The sequence below is a fragment of the Dictyostelium discoideum genome, assembly GCF_000004695.1.
Source record: "Dictyostelium discoideum AX4 chromosome 3 chromosome, whole genome shotgun sequence".
Taxonomy (NCBI): Eukaryota; Evosea; class Eumycetozoa; order Dictyosteliales; family Dictyosteliaceae; genus Dictyostelium; species Dictyostelium discoideum.
Window position 1 is genome coordinate 872601 of NC_007089.4, and position 25000 is coordinate 897600.

The 25000-nt window shown below is 22.0% G+C and overlaps 11 protein-coding genes across 11 annotated transcripts in view; 4 read left to right on the forward strand and 7 right to left on the reverse strand.

Annotated features, from left to right (window-relative positions):
• Positions 1 to 73: 73 nt before the first annotated feature.
• On the reverse strand, positions 74 to 1617 carry DDB_G0278431 (hypothetical protein; the record flags this gene model as incomplete). Its single annotated transcript, XM_637270.1, has 2 exons — positions 74 to 339; positions 444 to 1617. The coding sequence occupies 2 exons, from the start codon at positions 1615 to 1617 to the stop codon at positions 74 to 76; spliced, it is 1440 nt and encodes a 479-aa protein (XP_642362.1).
• Positions 1618 to 2989: 1372 nt separating this feature from the next.
• Positions 2990 to 4935, forward strand: DDB_G0278433 (hypothetical protein; the record flags this gene model as incomplete). Its single annotated transcript, XM_637271.1, has 3 exons — positions 2990 to 3020; positions 3407 to 4331; positions 4500 to 4935. The coding sequence occupies 3 exons, from the start codon at positions 2990 to 2992 to the stop codon at positions 4933 to 4935; spliced, it is 1392 nt and encodes a 463-aa protein (XP_642363.1).
• Positions 4936 to 5247: 312 nt separating this feature from the next.
• DDB_G0278435 (AAA ATPase domain-containing protein) lies at positions 5248 to 7908 on the reverse strand (the record flags this gene model as incomplete). The annotated part of the gene is made up of 1 exon (XM_637272.1): positions 5248 to 7908. The coding sequence occupies one exon, from the start codon at positions 7906 to 7908 to the stop codon at positions 5248 to 5250; it is 2661 nt and encodes an 886-aa protein (XP_642364.1).
• Positions 7909 to 8281: 373 nt separating this feature from the next.
• On the reverse strand, positions 8282 to 8722 carry DDB_G0278437 (hypothetical protein; the record flags this gene model as incomplete). Its single annotated transcript, XM_637273.1, has 1 exon — positions 8282 to 8722. One exon carries the CDS (start codon positions 8720 to 8722, stop codon positions 8282 to 8284), a length of 441 nt encoding a protein of 146 aa, XP_642365.1.
• Positions 8723 to 9358: 636 nt separating this feature from the next.
• Positions 9359 to 9799, reverse strand: DDB_G0278439 (hypothetical protein; the record flags this gene model as incomplete). Its single annotated transcript, XM_637274.1, has 1 exon — positions 9359 to 9799. One exon carries the CDS (start codon positions 9797 to 9799, stop codon positions 9359 to 9361), a length of 441 nt encoding a protein of 146 aa, XP_642366.1.
• A 702-nt stretch (positions 9800 to 10501) lies between these two features.
• On the reverse strand, positions 10502 to 11657 carry DDB_G0278441 (hypothetical protein; the record flags this gene model as incomplete). Its single annotated transcript, XM_637275.1, has 2 exons — positions 10502 to 11092; positions 11187 to 11657. 2 exons carry the CDS (start codon positions 11655 to 11657, stop codon positions 10502 to 10504), a joined length of 1062 nt encoding a protein of 353 aa, XP_642367.1.
• Positions 11658 to 12493: 836 nt separating this feature from the next.
• Positions 12494 to 14226, forward strand: DDB_G0278443 (ARF/SAR superfamily protein; the record flags this gene model as incomplete). The annotated part of the gene is made up of 2 exons (XM_637276.1): positions 12494 to 14041; positions 14149 to 14226. The coding sequence occupies 2 exons, from the start codon at positions 12494 to 12496 to the stop codon at positions 14224 to 14226; spliced, it is 1626 nt and encodes a 541-aa protein (XP_642368.1).
• Positions 14227 to 14413: 187 nt separating this feature from the next.
• Positions 14414 to 17900, forward strand: pigO (phosphatidylinositol glycan, class O; the record flags this gene model as incomplete). Its single annotated transcript, XM_637277.2, has 2 exons — positions 14414 to 15352; positions 15477 to 17900. The coding sequence occupies 2 exons, from the start codon at positions 14414 to 14416 to the stop codon at positions 17898 to 17900; spliced, it is 3363 nt and encodes a 1120-aa protein (XP_642369.2).
• A 137-nt stretch (positions 17901 to 18037) lies between these two features.
• Positions 18038 to 20925, reverse strand: mpl3 (leucine-rich repeat-containing protein; the record flags this gene model as incomplete). The annotated part of the gene is made up of 3 exons (XM_637278.1): positions 18038 to 19148; positions 19244 to 19426; positions 19649 to 20925. The coding sequence occupies 3 exons, from the start codon at positions 20923 to 20925 to the stop codon at positions 18038 to 18040; spliced, it is 2571 nt and encodes an 856-aa protein (XP_642370.1).
• Positions 20926 to 22495: 1570 nt separating this feature from the next.
• DDB_G0278447 (hypothetical protein) lies at positions 22496 to 22615 on the reverse strand (the record flags this gene model as incomplete). Its single annotated transcript, XM_637279.1, has 1 exon — positions 22496 to 22615. The coding sequence occupies one exon, from the start codon at positions 22613 to 22615 to the stop codon at positions 22496 to 22498; it is 120 nt and encodes a 39-aa protein (XP_642371.1).
• Positions 22616 to 24253: 1638 nt separating this feature from the next.
• The window catches only part of rsmC (small GTPase), a gene marked incomplete at both ends in the record, with an annotated part of 872 nt that continues 125 nt past the window's right edge, over positions 24254 to 25000 (forward strand). Inside the window, 2 exons of the mRNA XM_637280.1 lie at positions 24254 to 24351; positions 24501 to 25000. The exon at positions 24501 to 25000 is cut by the window's right edge and continues 125 nt beyond it. Coding sequence (XP_642372.1) covers positions 24254 to 24351; positions 24501 to 25000 — 598 coding nt within the window. The remainder of the gene's footprint in view (positions 24352 to 24500) is intronic.

The window sequence follows — 25000 nt, forward strand, 5'->3', positions numbered from 1 at the left end:
TTTTTTTTTTTTAAAAATCTTATTTTATTTTATTTTATTTTATTTTTCTTTCTTTTTTTTTTTTTTGTTATTATTATTGATTAAATGTTTGAGTACCTTTACTGATTAAAATAGGTGGCACTTTCATGAAATGATTATATTCGGCAGCAACTTGAGAGAATATGATTTTTTCATCAACAATCTTTTCTTCATATTTTTCATCAAGGTAATGGAGAGAATAAGATACAGCAACAGCAATCATTGTATAAATTACAAATTTATCAAATTCAGGACCTGCTATTGACATAATTAAAACATGTAGTGGAGAGAATAATGTAAATAAAACTCTTGATGGGAATTCTTTTTTATTATTGTTATTTTTAATTTAAAAAAAAAATGAAAAGTATTAGTAATTTGATTATTATTATTATTATTATTAGTTATTTTTTATTAATTACACTTACTTGGATCCCATGATTTTAAAACTATAACATTATCAATTGAACCAGATGGAGATTCGATTTGGGTGATTGACATATTTGGAGATTTAAAAGTTGTACCTTCATAACGATAGAGATAAGAGGTTTTAGTTGTATTGAAATAAATAAAAGTATTGGCTATACTGAATAAGAGTAAAAGAAAAGCAAAGAAAGTATTCAAGAGGTCAATTGAGTAGCCTAATAATAAAAGATTCAACAATAGAGCCAATCCATAGATTGAGCTCTTATAATATTGACTATGATGAAATGTTGAAATGTTTTCTTGAATTTCGTCAAACTTATCCAATGGATAATTAAAAACATCCTTTATCTTCTCACTAACTGGTTTCTTTCTCATTTTTGCTGGTGTATTTGGTGCATTACTATTAACACTTCCATTTGGTGTATTTGGAATATGTAAATAGTTACTATTGGTACCATTAAATGATTTTTTAAAATTTGATTCAGGTGTTGCTAGAATATTATTATTTGTTGTTGTAGCTCGGAATTTACTATTAGTACTTGATATTAATGATTCATTTGGATAGTCTATCATTTCATCATCTTCTCTATTATTTATATTATTATTATTATTATTATTATTATTATTATTGACAGTTGGTTGTGATACAGGTTCTTGTGAAGGTTGTGTTGTGGGTTGTGGCTGACTAAAGAATTTATTAAAAAAGTTACTATTGGAGGTAAGAGTTGGTATTGATGGGGCTGGTGTAGGTTGTGGAGGTTGTGGTTGTGGTTGTGGTTGTGGTTGTGGTTGTGGTTGTGGTTGTGGTTGTGGTTGTGGTCTTTGTGTTTGTAATTGTGATTGTGAGAGGGGAGGTTTGTTATTATAGTTTTGACTTGTGTCTCCAGATATGGAGTATCTAAGTGATGAACGTTTTAATGTTGGTGTTGTTTCATTTAAAAATGCTGGGTTGTTATTGTTTATACTAGTATTAAAATTTATTGGATTTGTACGTTCATTGTTGCTGTAAAAGGAGGATGGTTGAATTGATTGTCTACCTGGTGTTCTTGATGGTGGTCTCTTTTGAGGATTATTACCACCAATACCTATACTATTTGTGTTGTTTCCGCTCAAACTAAATCTAGGTCTATTATTATTACTATTACTATTACTATTACTACCAAAATTATTATCCATTATTATCTTTTAAAAGATTGGTGTGTGCGCATAAATTTTATTTTTTGTATCTTTTTTTTTTTTTTTTTTATTTTTTATTTTTTTTATTTTTTTTTATTTTTCAAATTTAAAAAAAAATAGGGGGTGAAAAATGAAAAAAAAAATGAGCGGGAAATTTTGCTTTTATTAATTTTTTATAATTTTGCTTTCATTAATTTTTTTTTTTTTTATTTATTTAATTTTTATTTTTTATTTTTTTATTTTTTTAATTTTTTTTTTTTTTTTTTTTAAAATTTTCAAAATTGAAAGTTTTTTTTTTTTTTTTTTAATTTTTTCAAATTTTTTATTTTTTTCAAAACTCACTCCACTTTCTTAACACATTTTATATTTCATCTTTTTTTTTTTTTTTTTTTTTATCTATCATTTTTTTACTAATCAAATAATAAAAAAAAAATTTAAAAAAAAAAAAAAAAAAAAAATAAACACACCCCACATAGAGATATAAAATTAGAAAAATTCGAAAAAAGAGTAAAATTTTAAAACCCAAAAAAAAAAAAAAAAAAAAAAAAGAAATATAAAAATCTTACAAATAAAAAAAACACTAAATATCTGAATATTGTTGATCAATTTACAAAATAATACACACAAATAAAAACACACTGACCCACCCCCGCACTAAATATCACAATTGCTCCCCACACAATCACGCACAATAACCGTATCACACGATAACACATAAAAGAGATTAATGAAGGTGTTTGTCAAAGGTAATGAAAGAAAAAGAAAACTCGAAACCCTACCTGACCTGCTTACCTACCTGACTCTTATTAAGAACCTACCTTTAACCATATAAATAATAATAAAAAAAAAAAAAAATTAAAAAAAAAAAAATTAAAAAAAATAATAATAATGCCGACGATAATAATAATAGTTCCAACAACAACAAAAACAACAACAACAACAATAACAAAAGTAATAAATAGATAATACTTATTATAAAAATAAAAATAATAATAATAGTTAATAATAATAAAAACAAATAGTAATAGTAATAGTAATACTAATAGATGATACATCAATCAACACTATCCAATATTTAAAATATAGTATTAATAAATTTTATTTTACGGTAATATTATGGAAAATGGATTGGTTAATGGATAATATCAACTATAGGCATAAATAATAATAATAACAAAAATAAAAATAAAAATAATAATAATAATAATAATAATAATAATAATAATAATAATAATAATAATAATAATAATAATAATAATAATAATAATAATAATAATAATATAACACCAATAGTAACAATAACAATAACAAATAATAATAATAAATAATAATAATAAATAATAATAATAATAATAATAATAATTACTAATATATGGATAAATGGATATGGTATGGACTTGGATGTCCATGGATATGGATGGAAATGGATAAATGGAAATGGATATTTTTTTATTTATTATTGTTTTGGTGGAAATTGGAATTGGATTTGGATTGGAATTGGATTGGAATTGGAATGAATGTTATTTTCTGTTTTACTTTTTTTTTTTTTTTTTTTGTTTTTTGGGATTGTTTTTTTTTGGTGTAGTACATATTGGGATTGGAATCACATTCGCACCAAAAATAACAACAATCATTTTTTATCAAATACTGAATTAAGCATCAAAATATTAATATTATTTACTTTTCAAATTTAATTACTATTACATAAAATTTATTTACTTTTTTTATAATAAATAATAATAATAAATAATAATAAATATTAAATAATAATAATAATAATAATATGAAGGTATTTCTGAAAAAACAAATAAAAGAGATATTGAAGAATACTTTAACAAGATTGGTCCTGTGTTAAACGTTCAAACTGGTTCTTCTGATTTTGCATTTGTTGATATGCAGTATGAGAGAGACGGTCAAGAATTACTAGGATTACAAGAAATTATAATAAGCGGAAAACGTGTTAAAGTTGAAAAAGCCAAAACAAACGAAGAACGAGAAATTCATAGGGAGAAATATAGAGAAAGATTTATAAATAATCATCATCATCATCATCATCATCATCACAACAACAATAATAACAATAACAACAACAACGACAACAATAATATCACAAACTTAAACAATAATCATTACAGTAACAACAACAACAACAACAACAACAACAACGATAATAACAATAACGATAATAACAATAACGATATGAATAATATGAGCTATAATAATAATAACAATAATAATAATGGAATGAGAGGTGAAAGCCAAGGTTATAGAGATCAAGGTGGTTACAGAGATAGTCATCGTGATAGAGATAGAGACTCTTATGGTGGTAGAGAGGGCAGCCATAGAGATGGTGGTAGATCAAACTACGAAGATAGGGACAGAGGTTACAATAACAACAGAGACCATCATCATGGTGGTGGCGGTGGTCACAGAGATCATAGAGACAGAGATTATGGTCATAGAGATGGTGGTTATGGTAATAGAGGTGGCGATAGAGACCATCGTGGCTCTGATAGAGGTGATCGTTATGGTAACGATAGAGACAGATTTAGATCAGGTGGCGGCAGAGATGGCGGCTACAACAGAGGTGGCAATGACCGAGAAAGATTTAGATCTGACAGAAGAGACAATGGTGGTCCACCAATGAGCAAGTTTGATTCCATCTGTTACAATTGCAGAAAATCTGGTCATTATGCTAGAGATTGTCAAGAAAGGTAAATATAAAATTTTCTAATGGGTTCTTTATATATATATATATATATATATATATATATATATATATATATATATAGTTGTTAACAAATAACACCCAACTTATACTAATATTTATTTATTCATTATTTCTCTTTACTTTTTTTTTTTTTTCTCCCTCCCAAATAAAGACCAAGAAATCCAAATTATGCTGATACTAAAGGTACTTTAAAGGATAGTGGTAGATTCCACCCTTATACCAATGATAGAAGAGGTAATAACTTCTCTCCACGTAGAAGATATGATGACGATCGTAGAAGTGGCGATCATCAAAGAGAAAGAGATTTCGATAATAACGATAGTGGTAGAGATAGAGATAACTATAGCAGCAGCAGCAACAGTAATAATAATAATGGTAGTAGCAGCAGTGGTAACACTAGAAAGGATGACTCTCCAAATGACGTTGTAAGTGAAAGAGAAAGAGACAGAGATAATTCTCCAAGAGATTATAACAGTAGTAATAACGCAAATAACAACGTTGACATTCCATCTCCAACTCAAGCCAACATTGAAAATATTTCAAAAAATAACAGTGATTCCAATGACGATCAAAGAGATAGAGATTAATTAAAATAATCTTCTTATCTCTCAATTAATAATTATTATAATAATAATAACAACAATTCAAAAATTAAAATTTCATTTTAATTTTTATTTTTGCTTCATATTAAAAATGATTTAAAAATAAAAACATAAATAAATATATATAAAAAAAAAAAAAAAAAAAAAAAAAAAAAAAAAAAGAAAATTCCAGGTGTTGGTTTTATTGAAAATAAGATAATTTATTTACATTCACATCTCTCAAAAAAAGATAAAGAATATTGAGAGAAAACTTTTTTTTTTTTAAAAACCAAGAATATTGAGATTTATTTTTTTTTTTTACAAAACTTGTAAGTTTGAATTTTCCTGATAATCTTTGTAAAAATCTAACATTTCTTGGGTGATACCTTTTTTAACATTACCAATTGCAGAGATGAAATGAGACATATTAATTTCTTTTGCATTAATATCTTCTTTCATTGCAGCAATTGATGCCTCACGACAAATTGAAGTTACTTCAGCACCACTGTAACCATCGGTTAGAATTGAAAGTTGATTAATGTCAATGTCTGAAGAGTGAGGAACCTTTTTTAAATGAATATTGAATATTTCTTTTCTTGCATCTAAATCTGGTGGTGAAATATAGAGAATTCTATCTATTCTACCGGCACGTAATATAGCTTTATCGATGATATCAGGTCTATTGGTGGCACCAATGATAGTTACATTTGTCAAAGGTTGGATACCATCCATTTCGGTTAAAAGTTGAGATACCACACGTTCAACGGCACCACTACCTTCACCACTTCTACTGATGGCCAAGCCATCGATTTCATCGAAAAATAGAATGGATGGTGAGTTTTGGCGTGCTTTTTTGAAGATATCACGTACTGCTCTTTCAGATTCACCAACCCATTTACTTAAAAGTTCAGGTCCTTTTACTGCAATGAAATTTAAACCAGATTCAGTTGCTAAAGCTTTGGCTAATAAAGTTTTACTACAACCTGGTGGACCATATAATAGAATACCTTTGGGTGGTTTGATACCCATACGAATAAATGATTGTGGATATTTTAATGGCCATTCAATGGCTTCTTTTAACTTTTGCTTAATATGCTCTTGTCCACCAATATCTCCCCAAAATACTTTAGGTATTTCAACTACAACTTCTCTCATTGATGATGGTTTAACTTGATTCAATGCCAATAACATATCATTCATTGATAATTTAATTAATGATAATAAATTTTGAAGATTTTCTTCTTGTTTTTCTTCTTTTCCTTTTTCTTCTTTTTCAATATTAATTGATTGAAATAATTTTTGATTTTCATTTTTAATACGATTAAAACATTTTAATGATGCTTCTTTACAAAGCGATTCAATATCAGCACCAACGAAACCATGTGTTTTTGAGGCAATCATTGCTATCTCTTGTGATGTTAATTGATTTGGAATTTTTGAAAGGAAAATATTTAAAATTTGTTCTCTACCTTGTTGATTTGGAATTGATATTTCAATTTCATTATCAAATCTTCCAGGTCTTCTTAATGCTGAATCAATACTATCAGGTCTATTAGTGCAACCGATTACTATAACTTTATCACCACCACAATTACCATTACCATTACCATTATCACCACCACCACCATCATTTTGATCACTTGTTGATACAACACCATCCATTAATGTTAATAAACTACCAACTATACGTTTTTCAACTTCTGAACTATTATCTTCACGTTTTGGGCATAATGCATCCAATTCATCAATGAAAATGATTGAAGGTGATTTTTGTGCAGCATCTTTAAATATTTTTTGTAAAGTTTTTTCAGTCATACCATAGAATTTGTCAAGGATATCAGCACCATTGATTGTAAATAATGTTGCATTGGTTTGAGTTGCAACAATTCTTGCCAATAATGTTTTACCTGTACCTGGTGGACCATATAATAAAATACCTTTTGGTGGTTTAACTCCAAATGATTTTAATAAATCTAATTTATAAAATGATAGATCAATTAATTCTCTAATTTGTTTAACTTGTAAATCCAAACCACCAATTGATTGAAAATTTAAATTTATATTTTTATTATTATCAATTTTATTATTACTATTATTATTATTATTATTATTACTATTTATTGTGGATTCACAAATTAAAGTTGATTGTAAATTTGAATTAATTAATTTTATTTTTGTTGATTCACAAATTCTAAAAATTGATTTAATAAATTCATTATCAATATTATCTTTTTTTTCTTTTAAACTTAATTTATTGAAATCTAAACTATTTATATCACAATCATCATTATTATTGCTATTATTATTACTACTATTATTTTCAATTTTATTAATTGATAATTTTAAAATTTTAAATTTTATAATATTATTGCTTAGATGAATTGTAAAGGAATTTTGAGGAATGAAATATCTACCAATGATTTGTGATAAAATTAAAGTTTCAAGCATACCAAATGATTGAAGTGATTGTACATATTGTTGTTGTGATATTGTTTCACATTGAATTTCTAAATATCTACAATCTAATTTCGGATATATATTTGAAATTAAAAGATTGTTTGATACGGTATTTACAGATTGAAATGGTGTTTTAAATAAATAAACATAGTCACCAATTTTAACATTACAATTCTCTCTTTGAATTGAATCTAATTGAATATGTTGTGTTGATAGTTTTTGTAATGGCCATGCTGTCATTATTGAACAGTTACTACCACTACTATTTATATCTTTATTATTACAATTAAAATAATTCCATGGTATTTCTGAATTATTATTATTATTGTTTTCTTTATTATTATTATTATTATTATTATTATTATTATTATTATTATTATTATTGTTTACTGGAACTATGTAAATTATATCACCTATTGTAATTTCATTATTTTGCATACACCTAATACTTATATACCCAACTGACGTTTTTTTAATTTGTTTATACGGTTGATCTTCAACCAATAGTTTAATTAACGACATTGTTATTTTAAAAAATGAGTTAAAAAATGATTTTCGTGTTTTTTTTTTTTTTTTTTTTGGGTGTGGAAAAAAAAAAAATAAAATAAAAAAAATAAAAAAAAAAAGTGGAATTTTATTTTTAGATTCATTATTTAAATGAAAATTCCATGTTTAAAATTTTATCTCAGTTTTGTTAGTGAAATAAAATTCCAAAAAATTAAATTACATTATTTTTAATTTTTGTGTATTTTTTAATTTAATTAAATAATTAATAATAATAATAATAATAATTATTAATTATTAATTTTTTAACAAACTGGAATGATTTTTAAAATATAAAACAAAATATTTTGTTTTTATTTAATTTATTTGTAATTTAAAAAATTAAAAAATTCTATGCCGAGATAAAAATATTTTGAACCCAGAGACGAGCAGCATGATCACCTTTGTTGATATAACCAAAGTGATAACTTTTACCAGGAGCAATTGAAACATAACTAGCCATATTAATATAGAAACCATTTAATTGAGCACCCCAAATTTGACCAGCATTTAACTTAGCATCAGTTGCAATAACAATATCTTTAATTGTACGATGAGTATGATTAATAACTTCAACATCAACTTTAACACTTGGACCATCAGCACCGTCAACCCAACGTTCAGTTACAGTTTGAACAATTGTTAATTCTTCACAAACATAAACACATTTGAAAATACCATTATCACAAATACATGAGTGACCTGGTAAACAAGCATATTTACCACATTGGAAATTTGCAGAAGTAACACTAATAGCTAACAAAGCTAATAAAATTGCAATTAAATATTTCATTTTTTTTCCCTTATTAAAAAATATTATATTTTAATTATTTATTTTGAATGAAATTTTATATTTAAATTTTTAATTTATACAATTTTTTTAAAATAGAAAAAATAATACTTTAATTAATTCATTTATAAACAAAAAATTAATAATTGAACCCCAATAATTAATCTATAAAAAAAAAATTAAAGTTTTTAGCAAAAAATACAAAACATTCTACAAACAATTTAATGATATGATAAAATATGGTATCATGATAATAAATGATACCATATTTTATCATATTATAAGATAGTGAAACCTCCCAATCTCATATATTCCTATCATACAAAAATTTTAAAAAAATAATTTTAATTTTCAAATACAAAACTAAACAAAGATTAAATTTATTAATTTCAAAATTCACATGAAAAAAAAGAAATTCAAAAAAAAAAATTTTATTATGAATATAACAAAATATTTATTTTTTATAGTTTTATTAATTTTTAAAAATAAAAAAATTAAAATTTTCCTTTGTTTTAAATTTAGAAGTTTTATTTTTTTTTTTTTTTTTTTTTTTTTTTTTTTTATATTTTTTTTTCTAAACAATAATTTTAATATTTGTTATATTTTAAAATTTAAATTAATAAAATTTAAAATATTTATTTATTTTGAGATATAAATGTTTTGAACCCAGAGATGAGCAGCATGATCACCTTTGTTGATATAACCAAAATTGTGAGTTTTGTATGGAGCAATTGAAACATAACTAGCCATATTTAATAAGAAACCATTTAATTGAGCACCCCAAATTTGACCAACATTTAATTTTACATCAGTGGCAATAACAATATCTTTAATAGTATGTGGAGAATGATTAAAAGCTGTAACATTAACTTTAACACTTGGACCTTCAGCACCGTCAACCCAACTATCAGTAATAGTTTGAGTGATCACTAATTCTTCACAAACATAAACACATCTATAAACTCCATTATCACAAATACAAGTATGACCTGGTAAACAAGCATATCTACCACATTGGTAATGAGCAGAAGTAACACTAACAGCTAATAAAGCTAATAAAATTGCAATCAAATATTTCATTTTCCTTTTCTTATTTATTTTATTAATTAATTAAAAAAAAAAATAAAAAAAAAAAACTTCTTTCTTTTTATAAGAACCTTTTTCAAAAAAAAAAAAAATAAAAAAAAAAATAAAATTGGTACGACATATAAATATAAAATAATATAATAAAGCCCCATAATTTATCTATATAAAATATACAAAGTTATATGTATTAATTTGTGTTTTTATTAAGATTCTTTAATCTATTAAATATAGATTATCTTTTATTTTTTTCACCCCTCTCTTTGTATTTCCATCATGAATTTTAACCATATATATATATATATAATTAAAACAAGCAAAAATGAAAAATAATAAAAACAATGAAAAAAAAAAAAAAAAAAAAGTGTGGTGCTATAATAATAAATACAAGATGATGAATGATTATCAATTAAATCTTATAAAAATATAAACAAATATTAAATAAATAAACAAAACACCAACAGTTTACAAAACAATACAAAGCTTTCTTTTTTTTAATTTTATTTTATTTTATATTTTATTTATATAATTTAAAAAAAAAAAAAAGATATACCAAGAATTTAATTTTTTTTTAATTTTTTTTTTTTTTTTTTATTAATGGTTGATTTATTTACCATAATAGTACTATTTATTTATTTATATTTACAAAAAAAAAGGTATATTTATTTCTTAATAGAAATATATAATACCATTGCTATTTTAATCATTATGTAAATGAGTATTTGGTTGTTGTGATTGTTGTTGTTGTTGTTGTTGTTGTTGCTGTTGCTGTTGTTGTGATTGCTGTTGTTGTTGTTGTTGATAAATTAAATTTGGTTTTAAAGATGAATAAAAACCAAATCCCCAAAAGATAGTGAAAATGAATAACATTACAGAAGAGAATAAATTGAATAGTTTTGGATTTGTAAATTGAAGACCCCATAATAATGCTAAAAACAAACCAGTTAAACCAAAAAGTGTTTTAGTACACATCCAAGTAAAGAAATCATTATTGTTATAACCTCTTCCATCAACATTACCACCAACATAATTTGTATTACCACCATTACTGTTACTTCCAAAACCATAGCTATTTGTATTATAATAACCACCACCAGCACCGCCACCACTACCATTATTATCAACTTGATCAGCGGTTAAAGGATTTTTTATTAAGCAATGAACGAAACCCGGTCCATTAACACCATTCAATAAATTTGGATGAGTTGATAAAAATTGATTATCAATCATTGCTCTACCATTATATATAAATAAAATTCTTTTATTATCTTGAATTTCTTTTGGATAAAACTAAATATTCATAAAAATAAAAATAAAAATAAAAATAAAAATAAAAAATTAATATATTAATTAAAAAGTGTGTGGGAATAAAATAATACATTACATATTTTTTTAAATCATAAACTTTTAAAATTTTAGATTGTCTAAATGTTCTATGATAAACTGTTTCTGATTGAATAATATTAATTTTAACTAAATCATCAATATCTGATGTAAAATTCTCTTGATATGGTTCTGTTGGTCTCTCAATTGGTTGTATTATTGGAGTATCATTATCTGTTGCTGTTGCTGTTGCTGTTGTTTGTATATTACTGTTTTCATTATTACTACTTGTATTGTTACTATTACTTTCTGAAAAATCAATATTACCCAAGTTGGGGCCATTATTATTGTTATTAGTATTATTATTTATTCTATTGTTGCTTATTGAGCTACTTCCATTTCTTGAACCACTAAGATATGATAAAAATTGTGTACCTGGTCTACTCCAAAAAAAGAATGTGATGAGAGATATAATAATTGAAAAGAATAAGATAGAATCAAAATTTTGATTCAAAACTTCTGGTGTATCCATTTTTTTTTTTTTTTTTTTTTTTTTTTTTTTTATTAATTTTCACCTTTTCTTATTTTCTTTTTTGTTTTTTTTTTTTTTTTTTTTTTTTATTTATCTGAAATGCATTGAAAGCAATAAAAAAATAAATAAATAAAAAAAAAGTTTGTATGTGTAGATAAAAAAAAAAAAAGAAAACAAAAAATAAAAAATTATATGAATTGTATAAATTAAATTAAAAAAAAAAAATAAAAATAAAAATAAAAATTAAAAAAAAATTAAAAAAAAAAAAAAAAAAAAAAAGTAAAATAAAAAAACAAAAAAAAAAAAAAAATAGACTTTTAAAAAATTTACAAATATATTCGTTGATCAATTATTTATTTTTTTGATATAACAGTTTTGGATATTTATTTTTATTAAATATTAATATTTATTTATTTATATTTTCTTTTTTTTTTAAATTAATACTTTTTCTATTTTTTTTTTTTTTAAAAATTTATTTTTTAATTTATTTTTTTTTTTTTTTTTTTTTTTTTAATTTTGTGTGTAAAAATATTTATTTTTTATTACTTTTTAATTTTTATTCAATTCCTTTTTTGTGTGTGTAAAATTAATTATAAAAAAAAAAAAAAAAAAATAACATTTCTAATTTTTTTATTTTTTTATTTTATTTTATTTTTGGATTTAAAATATCTCTGCCGAATTTTCTAAAATTTTTTTTTTTTATTTAAAAATTTTAGACCAACGCCAAAAAAAAAAGAAATAAAAAAAAAATAAAAAAAAACCTTCAAAAAAAAAAAAAAAAAAAAACAAAAACAAAAAAAAAAAAAAAAAAAGTCAGAACAAATTAAAATTATACAATGACATCAAATCAACCAATTGATTTTAGTTTTAATAGTAACTCAAACATTCTTGGACCTGATATCTCAGTTGTTAATAGTGAAAATAATAATAGTAATAATAATAATGCCAACAACAATAAAGACTCCAATAACATAATAGATATTCAAGAGACGGAAGACAATGAATCATATGTTAATATTGAAAGTTTAAGTATTAATACTCAATCACCACAACCACCAGAACAACAACAATATGAACAATATGAACAACAAGAACAACAACAACAACAACAACAACAACAACAACAACAACAACAACAACAACAACAACAACAACAACAATATGAACAACAATATCAAAATGAAGTAGATGATATAGATAATGATAAATTACCTTTGTTAAGTAATGATGAAATTGAAAGCAAAAAAGCAAAAGTAGAACCAATAAGGATAACAAATTATAACTTTTTAGAAGTATTAAAACCAGAATTAGTTAATTATATATTTTTAAAGGTTGGAGCTTTAGATATGACATCATTGATCGGAGTTAATAAGCAATGCTATAGAATCGGTATGAATGAAAAGCTATGGTTATATTTTGTAGAGAATGATTTTAGAGTGGACATTCACGAGATACATCAATTGATTAGATTGAATGGTGGTGTACGTTCATTGTATGCAAATCTTTATTTTAAACAAAAGAATAGTATTCCAAAACAGTCATCGCCAAATCCATTGATCAAATATTTCCTTAAACCAATTTCAAAGTTACCAAGTTTATTCACTCGTAAAGAGTATAAAACCTTAATGTATGGTTTAGATAGTACCGGTAAAACTACAATGCTCTACAAGTTTGCGCGTGGTGAAAATGTTAGAACCACTCATACAAATGGTTATAATGTTGAAGTGGTCGAATATAAATCTTGTGATTTTATTTGTTGGGATGTTGGTTATGAAGATTCTTCATTATCTCCTCAAATTTTATCACCAACAAATAGTAATAATAATTTAAATAATAATAATAATAATAATATAAATAATAATAATAATAATAATAATAATAATAATAATAATAATAATAATAATAATAATAATAATAATAATAATAATAATAATAATAATAATAATAATAATAATAATAATAATAATAATAATAATAATAATAATAATAATAATAATAATAATAATAATAATAATAATAATAATAGTAATAATAATAATAATAATAATAGTAATAATAGTAGTAGGGTATCATCGCCGCAACATCAAAAACCGCCTGTTTGGCAACATTATATTCAAGATACTCAAGCAATTATTTTTATTATAGATGCAACAGATAGTCAACGTTTAGTACGTCAAGCTAAAGAAGAGTTTTGGAAAATGGTAACAGATAAAAATGTACAAAAGATTGTAAATAACTTTAAACAACCAAATCAAGATTCTTGCAAGGTTAAAGTTTTAATTTATGCAAATAAATATGATCAAACAAATCCTATGACAACTTTAGAAATTACTCAAGCATTATCATTATTTAATTTACCTGATCATATAGTTTGGCATGTTCAAGTATGTAATTTATTATTATTATTGTTATTATTAGATGGGGATCCACTAATTATTGAATTGGTATACTAATTTTTTTTTTTTTTTTTTTTTTTTAAATTTAAAAAAAGGGTTGCTCGGCTATATCAAAAGATGGTGATGGATTATATGAAGGATTGGATTGGTTAAGTTCACAATTTGATTCATAATAAACATAAATTAACCAATAAATTAAAAATAATAGTAATGTGTATACAAAAAAAAAAAAAAAAGACCAACCAAACTTTTTGTTTTTTTTATTTTTATTTTTTTTTGCTTTTTCATTTTTTTTTTTTTTTTTTTTTTTTTTTTTTTTTTTTTTTTTTTTTTTTTCTTTCATATGAAACTAATCAAAAAATGGATAAAATAAATAATAACAATAAAAAGATAAATAGAGCTAATATTAGCTCATTTATTTTATTTTTTATATGTATATTATCAATTGGTATATTATTATTCTTTAATGGGTTCTTATTGATGAGATTTGAACTACCATTAAAAAGTCAATGTAATCAATCACCATTACCAAATTATGATGCTATCAATAATAATAATTTAAATAATAATAATAATAATGGATGTTGGATGAATAAAACCTATAATAAAGCAGTTATTGTAGTGATTGATGCATTAAGATATGATTTTGTAGCTAGACAACCAATTTCAAATGGCAGTAGTGGTGGTGGTGGTGATTCAACTTCAATTTATTTTCATAATAGATTAACTTCAATTCAAAATTTAATTGATAATAAACCTGAAAATTCACTATTTTATAAATTTGTAGCTGATTCACCAACTGTTACAATGCAAAGAATTAAAGGAATTACAACTGGTTCATTACCAACATTTATTGATGTTGGTTCAAATTTTGGTGGTGATGCAATCGTTGAAGATAGTTTAGTTAATCAATTATCATTTTTTGATAATCATAATAATAATAATAGCAGCAATAATAATCATAATAATAATAATAATAAAAATGATAATAATGATAATGATGAAAAAGTAGGAAAATTTAGAAATAAAGTAATTTTCATTGGTGATGATACTTGGGTAGGACTTTTTCCGAATCATTTTTATGCAGAGTATCCTTATCCATCATTTAATGTAAAAGATATTGATACTGTTGATAATGGTGTTTTAGAACATCTTTTACCAACAATTACAAAATTAAATGATGAATGGGATGTTGCAATCGCTCATCTTTTAGGTGTTGATCATGTTGGTCATACCTATGGTCCTTATCACCCTGAAATGATTAGAAAATTAAATCAAATGGATGAATTCCTTTTATCTGTAAGTTTTTAATAAAATATATATATATATTAAAAAATTAAAAAAATTAAAGTGAGTATGTGTTCTAATATAATCATTTTTACTTTTTTTTTTTTTTTTTTTTTTTTTTTTTTTTCAAAAAAAGATTATAAATAATATTAAAAATGATACTTTATTTATATTAATGGGTGATCATGGTATGACAACAGATGGAAATCATGGTGGTGCATCATTATTGGAGACTGAAGCAGCTTTGTTTATGTATTCACCAGGAATAAAGATTAATAGTTCAAATAGTATTCCAAAGGAAATTTTAAAATCTAGATTATCATCAGTACCATTTGATCATTATGATAGCAATAATGATAATATTAATAATAATAATAATAATAATAATAATGACAATAATCAAATAGTACGTGATATTAGTCAAATTGATTTAGTATCAACATTATCATTAGCATTAGGTGTACCAATTCCATTTGGTAATCTTGGTAGTATAATTCCTGAACTTTTCTTTAGTAGTGGTGGTGAAAATATTGAAAATCAATGGAATAATTTATTTAATGCATTAAGAATTAATACTTTTCAAATTAAAAGATATATTGAAGAATATTCAAAAATTTCAAAAGAATTTCCAATTTCAAAATTACAACATTTTGATCAACTTTTAAAAACAACAGAAGATTTATTTAATAAATATCAAAATAGTGCTACCAATACCATTAATCCAATTGATATCTATAAAGGTTATATTCAATATCATCAAGAAGTAATTGAATTATGTAGAAATATTTGGGCAACATTTGATTTATTCTCAATGGATTGTGGTATATTGTTAATTTTATTATCAATTATTTCAATCATATTTTTTATTGTAAAATTAATTTCAATTGGTGGCGGTGCTGCTGGTGCTGGTGAAACTATTAAATTCCCGATAAAGTCAATTGGAATTTCAATTGGATTTGGTTTAATCATATCAACTATTACAAATATAACATTATCAAAAATGAATTTATCAGATAAATATTCATCACAAACAATTACACTTACAATTCCATCAATAATTTCAATAATTTGTTTTATTTATAAATTAAAATCTATACCAATAATATCAACAACAACAACAACATCATCTTCTTCAAATTTAACATTTATTTCACAATTAAAATCATTTTATTTATATATAATTAAATCAATTTCAATTTTTAAAATTATTACAACAATTTTACCTATTGCTACATTTATTTTACATGGAGTATCATTTTATTCAAATAGTTTTATAGAAGCTCAACAAGGTGTTGTTTACTTTTTCTTGGTTAGTAATATTTTATTACTTTTAATAAATTCATTTAAAAATAAATTAAAATGGTCATTAAATGATACTTTATTATCAATTGGTACCTTTATTTCATTATTTTTATCATCACCATTAATTTGGAATTTTAAATTCTCTTCATTATTTATACCAAATTTAAATGAAACCAATGGAGATAATATTTTTTCAAATCTTTTTGAAACATTTTGGGTATTACCATTAATTTTCATATTATGGAGAAACATTATTTTCAAACAAACTTCAACAATTTCATCAATTTCAACAACACCTTTAATTCACCAAATTTTATTATCAATTTCTTTGATTTCAATTTCTTTATATTGGTATATTATTCAACCATTAATCTCATCTAATAAATATCAATTTAATTGGATTGAAAAGAGTATTTTACCTTGGATAGTTTATTTATCATCAATAATTGGTTTATACTATACCATAGTCAATAATAATAATAATAATAATAATAACAATAGTAGTACCACCAAAATTAATAATCCAGTTGAAAAATTATTAAAAAGATTGGTTTATATTTGTTGTTATTTCTATTTAGTAATTTTATTATTACTTGGTGTTGAAAATTCAAAATCAACTTTATTAATGTTATCACAAGCTATTTTCATTGCTTATATATTAATACCAACCAATATTAATAATAATAATAATTATTATTTTAAATTTATAGTTTTATCAATTATTTTTGGATTTTTATCAATTAATGATTTCTTTACAAGTGGTCATGAATATTCATTTAATAAAATTCAATTTGAATCAGCATTCATTGGTTTTGAGAATCATTTCTATTTAAGAGATGGTTTATTGGTTTTATTAAATACTTTTTCATCACCAATATTTTTCACACTTTCATTACCAATCGTTATAATTTATACTCGTTTTTATAGATTATTAAAAATGAAACAATTGGTTATATTATCAAATACAAAGGAGTTGTTGGAAATTGATGAAAATGAAATTCAATCATTTTTCAGTCTAAAGGATTTATTAATTTCATTCCTTTGTCAATTGGTTTTCTATGGTTATCAAACATTACATATTTGTATCTCAGTTTATGGTTTACGTAGACATTTAATGGTTTGGCGTGTTTTTGCTCCAAAATATATTTTTGAAAGTATTCAATTATTAATTGTTTCTTTCTTTATATTATTTTTATCAATATTAATATCATATTTTATAAATTTAAATCAAAAAAAGAATTTAATTAAAATTAAATAAAAATAAATTAAATTAAAATTTAAATAAATTTATCTTTTTTTTTTTTATTCTGTGTATTTAAATATATATATATATATCTCTATATATATTAATATATTTGAAAATTAAATTTTCTTTTATTTTTAATTTTTTTAATATTATTTGGAAATTGATAATTTTGAAAGTGAGGCACTTGAAGAAGAATCAGAAGATAAAGAAGAAAGATTTGGAGTTGTTGAAGTTGATGAATTATTACTATTATCAGTACTATTATTATTATTACTATTACTACTGTTATTAATTGTAATTATTATATTATTACTTTTTCTATTATTAATACTCTTTCTATTATTAGAGGAGTTATTATTTTTATTATTACTATTATGAGAAGATATATTTAAAATATTTGTACAAAATAATTTTGCTTCATATTTTAAAAGTTGATCTTTAAAACCTGGATTTGGTTGAATTTGAGGTCTTTTTGATTGAACTAGATCCATTGCCTGTTTAAAGGTCATTCTTTGATATTTCATCAAGTAAGAGATTACCAAAGTTGAACTTCTACTGATACCTGCTCTACAATGTACTAAAACACCACCAGATTTTCTACCAGATTCAATGAAACAATTGGTTTGTTCAAAATGTTGACTAATATCATATTGTGGTGCATCTCTAGCATCATCAATTGAATAGTATTTGAAAGTTTTTGGAAAGAATGGTTCACAATCACCAATTGCCAAAAGAATATGTGTGATACCTAAAGTTTGTAAAATTGGTGCATTGTTTGCACTATCAAGTCCACCTAAAAATATTCCTGGTATAATTTCACTTGGTATACTTGTAACTAGTGTCATTAATGATTCAACCTGTTTATATTCAACTGGTAATGAAATTAATTCCCTATTATCACGAATATTTAATTCCTTTAAACATCCTAATCCACCTCCTTCTAATTCTGTTGAATTAATCATTTCTAATATATTATTTTTATTACAATTATTATTATTATCATTATTATTATTATTATTATTATTACTATTATTACTATCATTATTATTACTATTTATATTATTACATGTATTTATATTTTCATCATATTCATCAATATCAATATCGCTATAAGATTGCTTTATTCTTGATGGTACTAAATAAGCAAAATCTTTTGGTAAACTTAATAATTTATTTGATGATATATCAAATGTTACTAAATTCACTAATTTTCTCATTGATGGTAAACTTGTAATTTGATTATATGATAACCATACCATTCTAAAAAAAAAAAATAATAATAATAATAAATAAAATAATAAATTTTAATAATTGTGAATTTTTATTATTATTAATATATTACTAGAATTACATACCTTAAATTAATTAAATCATCAAAATTTGGTGGTAAAGTTTTTAATTTATTTTGTGATAAATCCAATGAAATTAATTGAGAAAGATTTGATAATGAATTTGGTAAATATTCTAATGCATTATGTTTAATTGAAAGATATTTTAAATTTTTGATTTGATCAATATCGTCTGGAATTGATGAGATACTAAAATAATAATAATAGTTATTAATATATTGTTATAATAATAATAATAATAATAATAATAATAATAATAATAATAATAATAATAATAATAATAATAATAATAATAATAATAATAATAATAATAATAATAATAATAATAATAATAATAATAATAATAATAATAATAATAATAATAATAATAATAATAATAATAATAATAATCTAATGTTATTTATAACTTACAAATTTCTATCTAATATTAAAGAAGTTAAAGATGGTAATTCAATGAAAACAGAAGTTTGAAGTTTTGAAAGCTTATTTCTTGTTAAATTTACAGTTGTTAAAGATTTGACTAATTGAAGATCTGGAATTATTTGGAAAAAGTTTGTTGATAATGTTAATTCTTGAATTTCAAATCTTGCCATTATAGATAAAATATCATTTGTAATATTCTCTAATCTATTAATTGATAAATCTAATGAAAAGATTTTAATATCTGATTTAACTGACATTAAACTATTTTCATTAAAATATGATGCACCATCTTTTGCATTGGTATTGGTGGTGTTATTTGGTGTTATGATATTACTACTACTCAATGAATTCTTTCTTAAGGTACTATGTTCTTTTTTAATCTTTTGTTTTGTTGGCTCTTTTGTTTTATTTCTATTAAATGCTGGTATTGATGTTGATCTAGAGGTTTGTGCTGCTGCTAAAATTGGTTTAATGTTTGTAGTGGATGAAGATTTATTGTTTACTATTTTAGCTGATTCATCTTTATCTTTTGATTTTTGTGTTTGTTGTTGAGAAGATTGTTTAGAATCTTCATTTTGTTGTTGTTGTTGTTGTTGTTGTCTCTTTTTCTCTGCACTATTATCATCAAATGTCTCAGTTGTTAAATCTGTATTTAATTGGAAATCAGATTCAAAACTCTTTAATACTGATGATGATGGTGATGGAACTGGTGAAGACTTTAAAAAAGAACTTTCAACAATTTCTTGATTTTCTGTTTCTTCTTGAGCCAATCTGATTTGTTGTTCATTTGGTGTAGATGATTCCGATATATCTCTATTTGTTAAATCTAATGATGTTCTTTGTTGTTGTTGTTGCTGTGGTGGTGTTATCATTATTGTTGTTGTTGGAGTGGATGTTGTAGTAGTTGTTGTTGTTGTTGTGATTATGGTAGAGTTGTTTAATGTATTATTATTATTATTATTATTACTATTATTATTGCTATTGTTATTACTACTATTATCTCTATTCTTTTTAACAGTCTTATTTTTGATGAAATCACTATTTATCAATGAATCAGCTTGAACAATTTCGTAATGTTCAAAAAATGTTGAAAACATTTGAGGTTTCAATTTTTTATAATTTCTATTCTTATAATCAATATGATATCTTCCTTCTAAGTCAATAATCATATTTTCTGAAACTCCACTATAGCCACTGCCACCACCACCACTACCACCACCACTACCACTATTACCACCATTTTCGCTTGAATGTGAATTACCCATTTTTTTTTTTTTTTATTTGTTTGTTTGTTTTTTTTTTTTTTTTTTAGTGTATACTTTTTTAAATATTTTAAATTATATTTTTACTATTATTTATTTTATTTTTTTTTTTTACTTTTTTAATATATTATTGTTTTTATTTTTGTATTATATTTTGTGTGGTGATTTATGTGTATAAATTTTAAAATAATAAAAAAAAAAATAAATAAGAAAAATGATGGAATTAAATGATGGTTATTACAAAAAAAATAAAAAATAAAATAAATAAAAAAAAAGTAAAACTAAATTTAAATTAAAAAATGCCTATATTATTATTATTATTATTATTATAATTTGTAAAAAAAAAAAATATATGTGTGTTTAGTGTGGTGGGTGATAAAAATTGGGATATATAATAGGTCTATTTTGGTTATTTTTTTTTTTTTTTGATGTGTTTATAAATAAAAATTTTATTGAACCAAAAAAAAAATAAAAAAATAATAAAATAAAAAGAATAAAAAAATAATAAAAAAGGAATTATGAAAACAAAAACAAAAAAAAAAAAAAAAAAAAAAAGTAAAAAAAAAAAAAAAAAAAAAAAGTTGAAAATTTGACGTTTTTTAAATATTTTTTTAGCAATCTAGATTTCAAAAAACTTTTTTTTATTTTTAGCAACAATTATGACAAAAACGAAAAAAAAAATAAATAAAAAAAAAAAAAATAAAAAAAGATGAAAAAGTTGGATGGTTTGGCATTGAGCAATGGTTTTTTTTTTGTCATATTAAACGTTGTAACATTACACAAAAATTATCAAAAAAAAAAAAAAAAAAATATTGTTATTGATCACTTAAATTTCGAATAATCATTTAAATATTCTTGAAGTTTTAAAACCAATATCATATAGGTTATGTTTTTTTACAATTAAAAAAAAAAAATAATAATAAAAATAATAATAAAAAAAAACAGATAATAATTTAAAACATCTTGTCATATTTTTTTTTAATTTGATGTTTATAAATCTTTTTGATTATTAATAATATTTTTTTTTTTTTTTTTTTTTTTTTTATTTTTAAAAATTGATATTATTATATATTCATTAGAAATAACTATTTTAAATGATTTTAATTCAAATATTATGAATGGTGGTGGATCAATTAATATGCTATTTAAAAAAATAATGGTAGAATATTGATAATAATTATTATGATTGTAATGAATTGATTTAAGATACTTCAATAATTTATCCACCACTTTAAAATTATAATCAAAAATCAAAAACATTTATTTCAAAAAAAAATTAGAATAATAAAGAATATCTCATTATTTTACAAATTTGTAAACACAGTAATATATATATATATATATATATATTTGAAAGCCTGTATCAATGATAAAACAGTTTTTTTTTTATTTTTTTATAATTTTTTTTTTTATTAGTATAATAAATAAATATTATCTATCTCTTTTATTCATTTATTTTTTTATTTTTTTATTTTTAACTTTTTATTTTTTTATTGTTTTTACTTTTTTTTGAGTATTGGTGATTTAAATTATTGTCACCACCTCCTCTAATTAAATTTAGAATTGAAAGATTTTATTCATTTAGAATAGAAGTTGGTACACTGGTATGAGTTACCAATTCAGTTTTACTATTTGTGATTCTATGAGTTGTTGCATACAAACTTTTATAAGTGAAAATGCATAATCTTCTCATGTAAGGATAATACGATTGTTGAACAGTTGGTTGAGTTGAATCGATTTAAATTACTGATAATTGAGTTGAAATGGTTTGAATTACTGGTGGTTGATTTGAATTTGTTGGGGGATTACTGTTGTTTGATTATACATTGGATTATCAAGATTGAACATGATTATTAGAATCTAAAATAGTTGAGTTGATCTTCAAAAACAAAAAAAGTTTTAAAAGTTCAGCTATGCTATTAACTCAACTATTTTAGATTCTAATAATCTTGCTCAATCTTGATCATCCAATGAATAGCCTAACAGTAGTGATCCCAACAAATTCAACCCAACCACCATTAAAATTATAGGGTTTTGTTTTAATTTAATATTATTATTATTATTATTATTATTATTATTATTATTATTATTATTATTATTATTATTATAATTATCAAAACTTAACTCTCTGATGCATTAGTAGTTGTAGTATTAATTGTTGGTTCAGTTGAAAATGGATTTCTACTATTATTATTATTGAATGAATAATTTGGACTATAAATTTTTGAAGAAAAATAAATAAATAAAAAAATTAGTTAAATTAATTATTGTGGTGATGGTTGGCTATTGACATAATTTGAAAAATAAAAAAAAAAAGTTATTTCTATAGAAAATGCAAGAATAAAAAAAAAAAAAAAATAACAATAATTATAATAAAAAAAAAAAAGTAATAAGAAAAAAAGATAACCATCTAGAACAAAGATAATTTTTTATATTTTTATACTTTTTTTTTAATGTTTGAAATTTTTAATATAAAAGGATAAAAAATAAAACAAATAAAAAAAAAATAAAAAAAATATAAAATTGTTTTTTGAAATAAGAGAAAATAAATAAAATTTTAATATAAATAATTAAGTTAAAATAAAACAAACTTAAATTTAAAATAAAAAAAATAAAAAAAAAAATTTGTTTAGATAAAATAAAAAAAAAATAATTACTCGACTCATCGATAGTAGTTTATTATCAATCACATACTTTGAACCAAATAAATTTCAAGTTTATCAAATGAATCTTATAATGATCATTAAAAAAAAAAAAAGAAAAGAAAAAATAAAAAATAAAAAATAAAAAATAAAATAATTGTAGATTCTTTTTTTCAATGTTTTTCTTTTTTTTTTTTTTTTGTTAATTCTTTCCTTTTTTTTTTTTTATTTTTTTTTTTATTTTCTTTTCTTTTCTTTTTTTTTTTTTTTTTTATAAAAAAAAAAAAAAAATTACGATTATTTTTCCCTTGATTGATATTTTATAACAAAAACGATAAAAATCAATTAATTACACAACAACAGTTCACTAATATCTTTTTTTCTTTTTTATTTTTTATTTTATTTTTTTTATTTTTTATTGTGATTGGTTATTTTAATTGATTGTAACCATACTATTAACCAATGAAATTAAATAAAATCTAAGCCAATCAATCAACAAAATATCTAAAATCTTTTTTTCATTGAAAAAAAAAATGGGCTTGGTCTAAAAAATATAAAACCTTTCGACTTTTCATTTTTCTTTTTTTTTTTTTATTTTATTTTTTATTTATTAAAAAAAAAAAAAACCCTAAGACGATAAAAAAAAAAACATACAAAAAAAAAAATAAAATAAAATAAAACAAATAATAATGCCAAAAGCAACATTTAAAATATTATTAATAGGAGAAACTCAGGTTGGTTGCTCGACAATATTATCTCAATTTAAAAAATCCTATGCCACAGAAAAGTAATTATTTTTTTTTTTTTGAAAAAAAATGAAAATAAAAATGAAAAAAAGGGGGCGAAACTTAAACCAAAATTTTATTCATATTATTAATTGAATAATTTTTATTTTTTATTTTTTATTTTTTATTTTTTTTTTTTATACATTAAAAGAAATGAAAATAAATTTGGAACATTGAATAAAAATAAAGAAAAACCTAAAGAAGAAAAAGATAAAGTTGAAGAAGAAGAGATAAAATCATTTAAACAAATTGTCTATCATGAAAATACAAAATATATGTTAGATATTATAGATCATAAATTCATAAATCAAACTATAGAAGAAGGACAAGAACAACAAGAACAACAAGAACAAAACACAAATTTACCATTTGAAGATTTTATTAAAGAATTTCATGGATTTATATTGGTTTATGACATAACAAAATTATCAAGTTCAAAGAAATTAAAAGAAATGTACGAATTGATTAATAAAAACAATCATTGTAATTATAGATCAATTTTATTAATTGGTAATAAGAATGATTTAAAAGATGAAAGAGAAATAACTTATAGTCAAGGTGAAGAATTTGCAGAGAATTTTGATTGCCTGTTTTCTGAAATATCCTCAAAAGATATGATTCAACTTGATTCTGCTATCACCTCTTTAATTA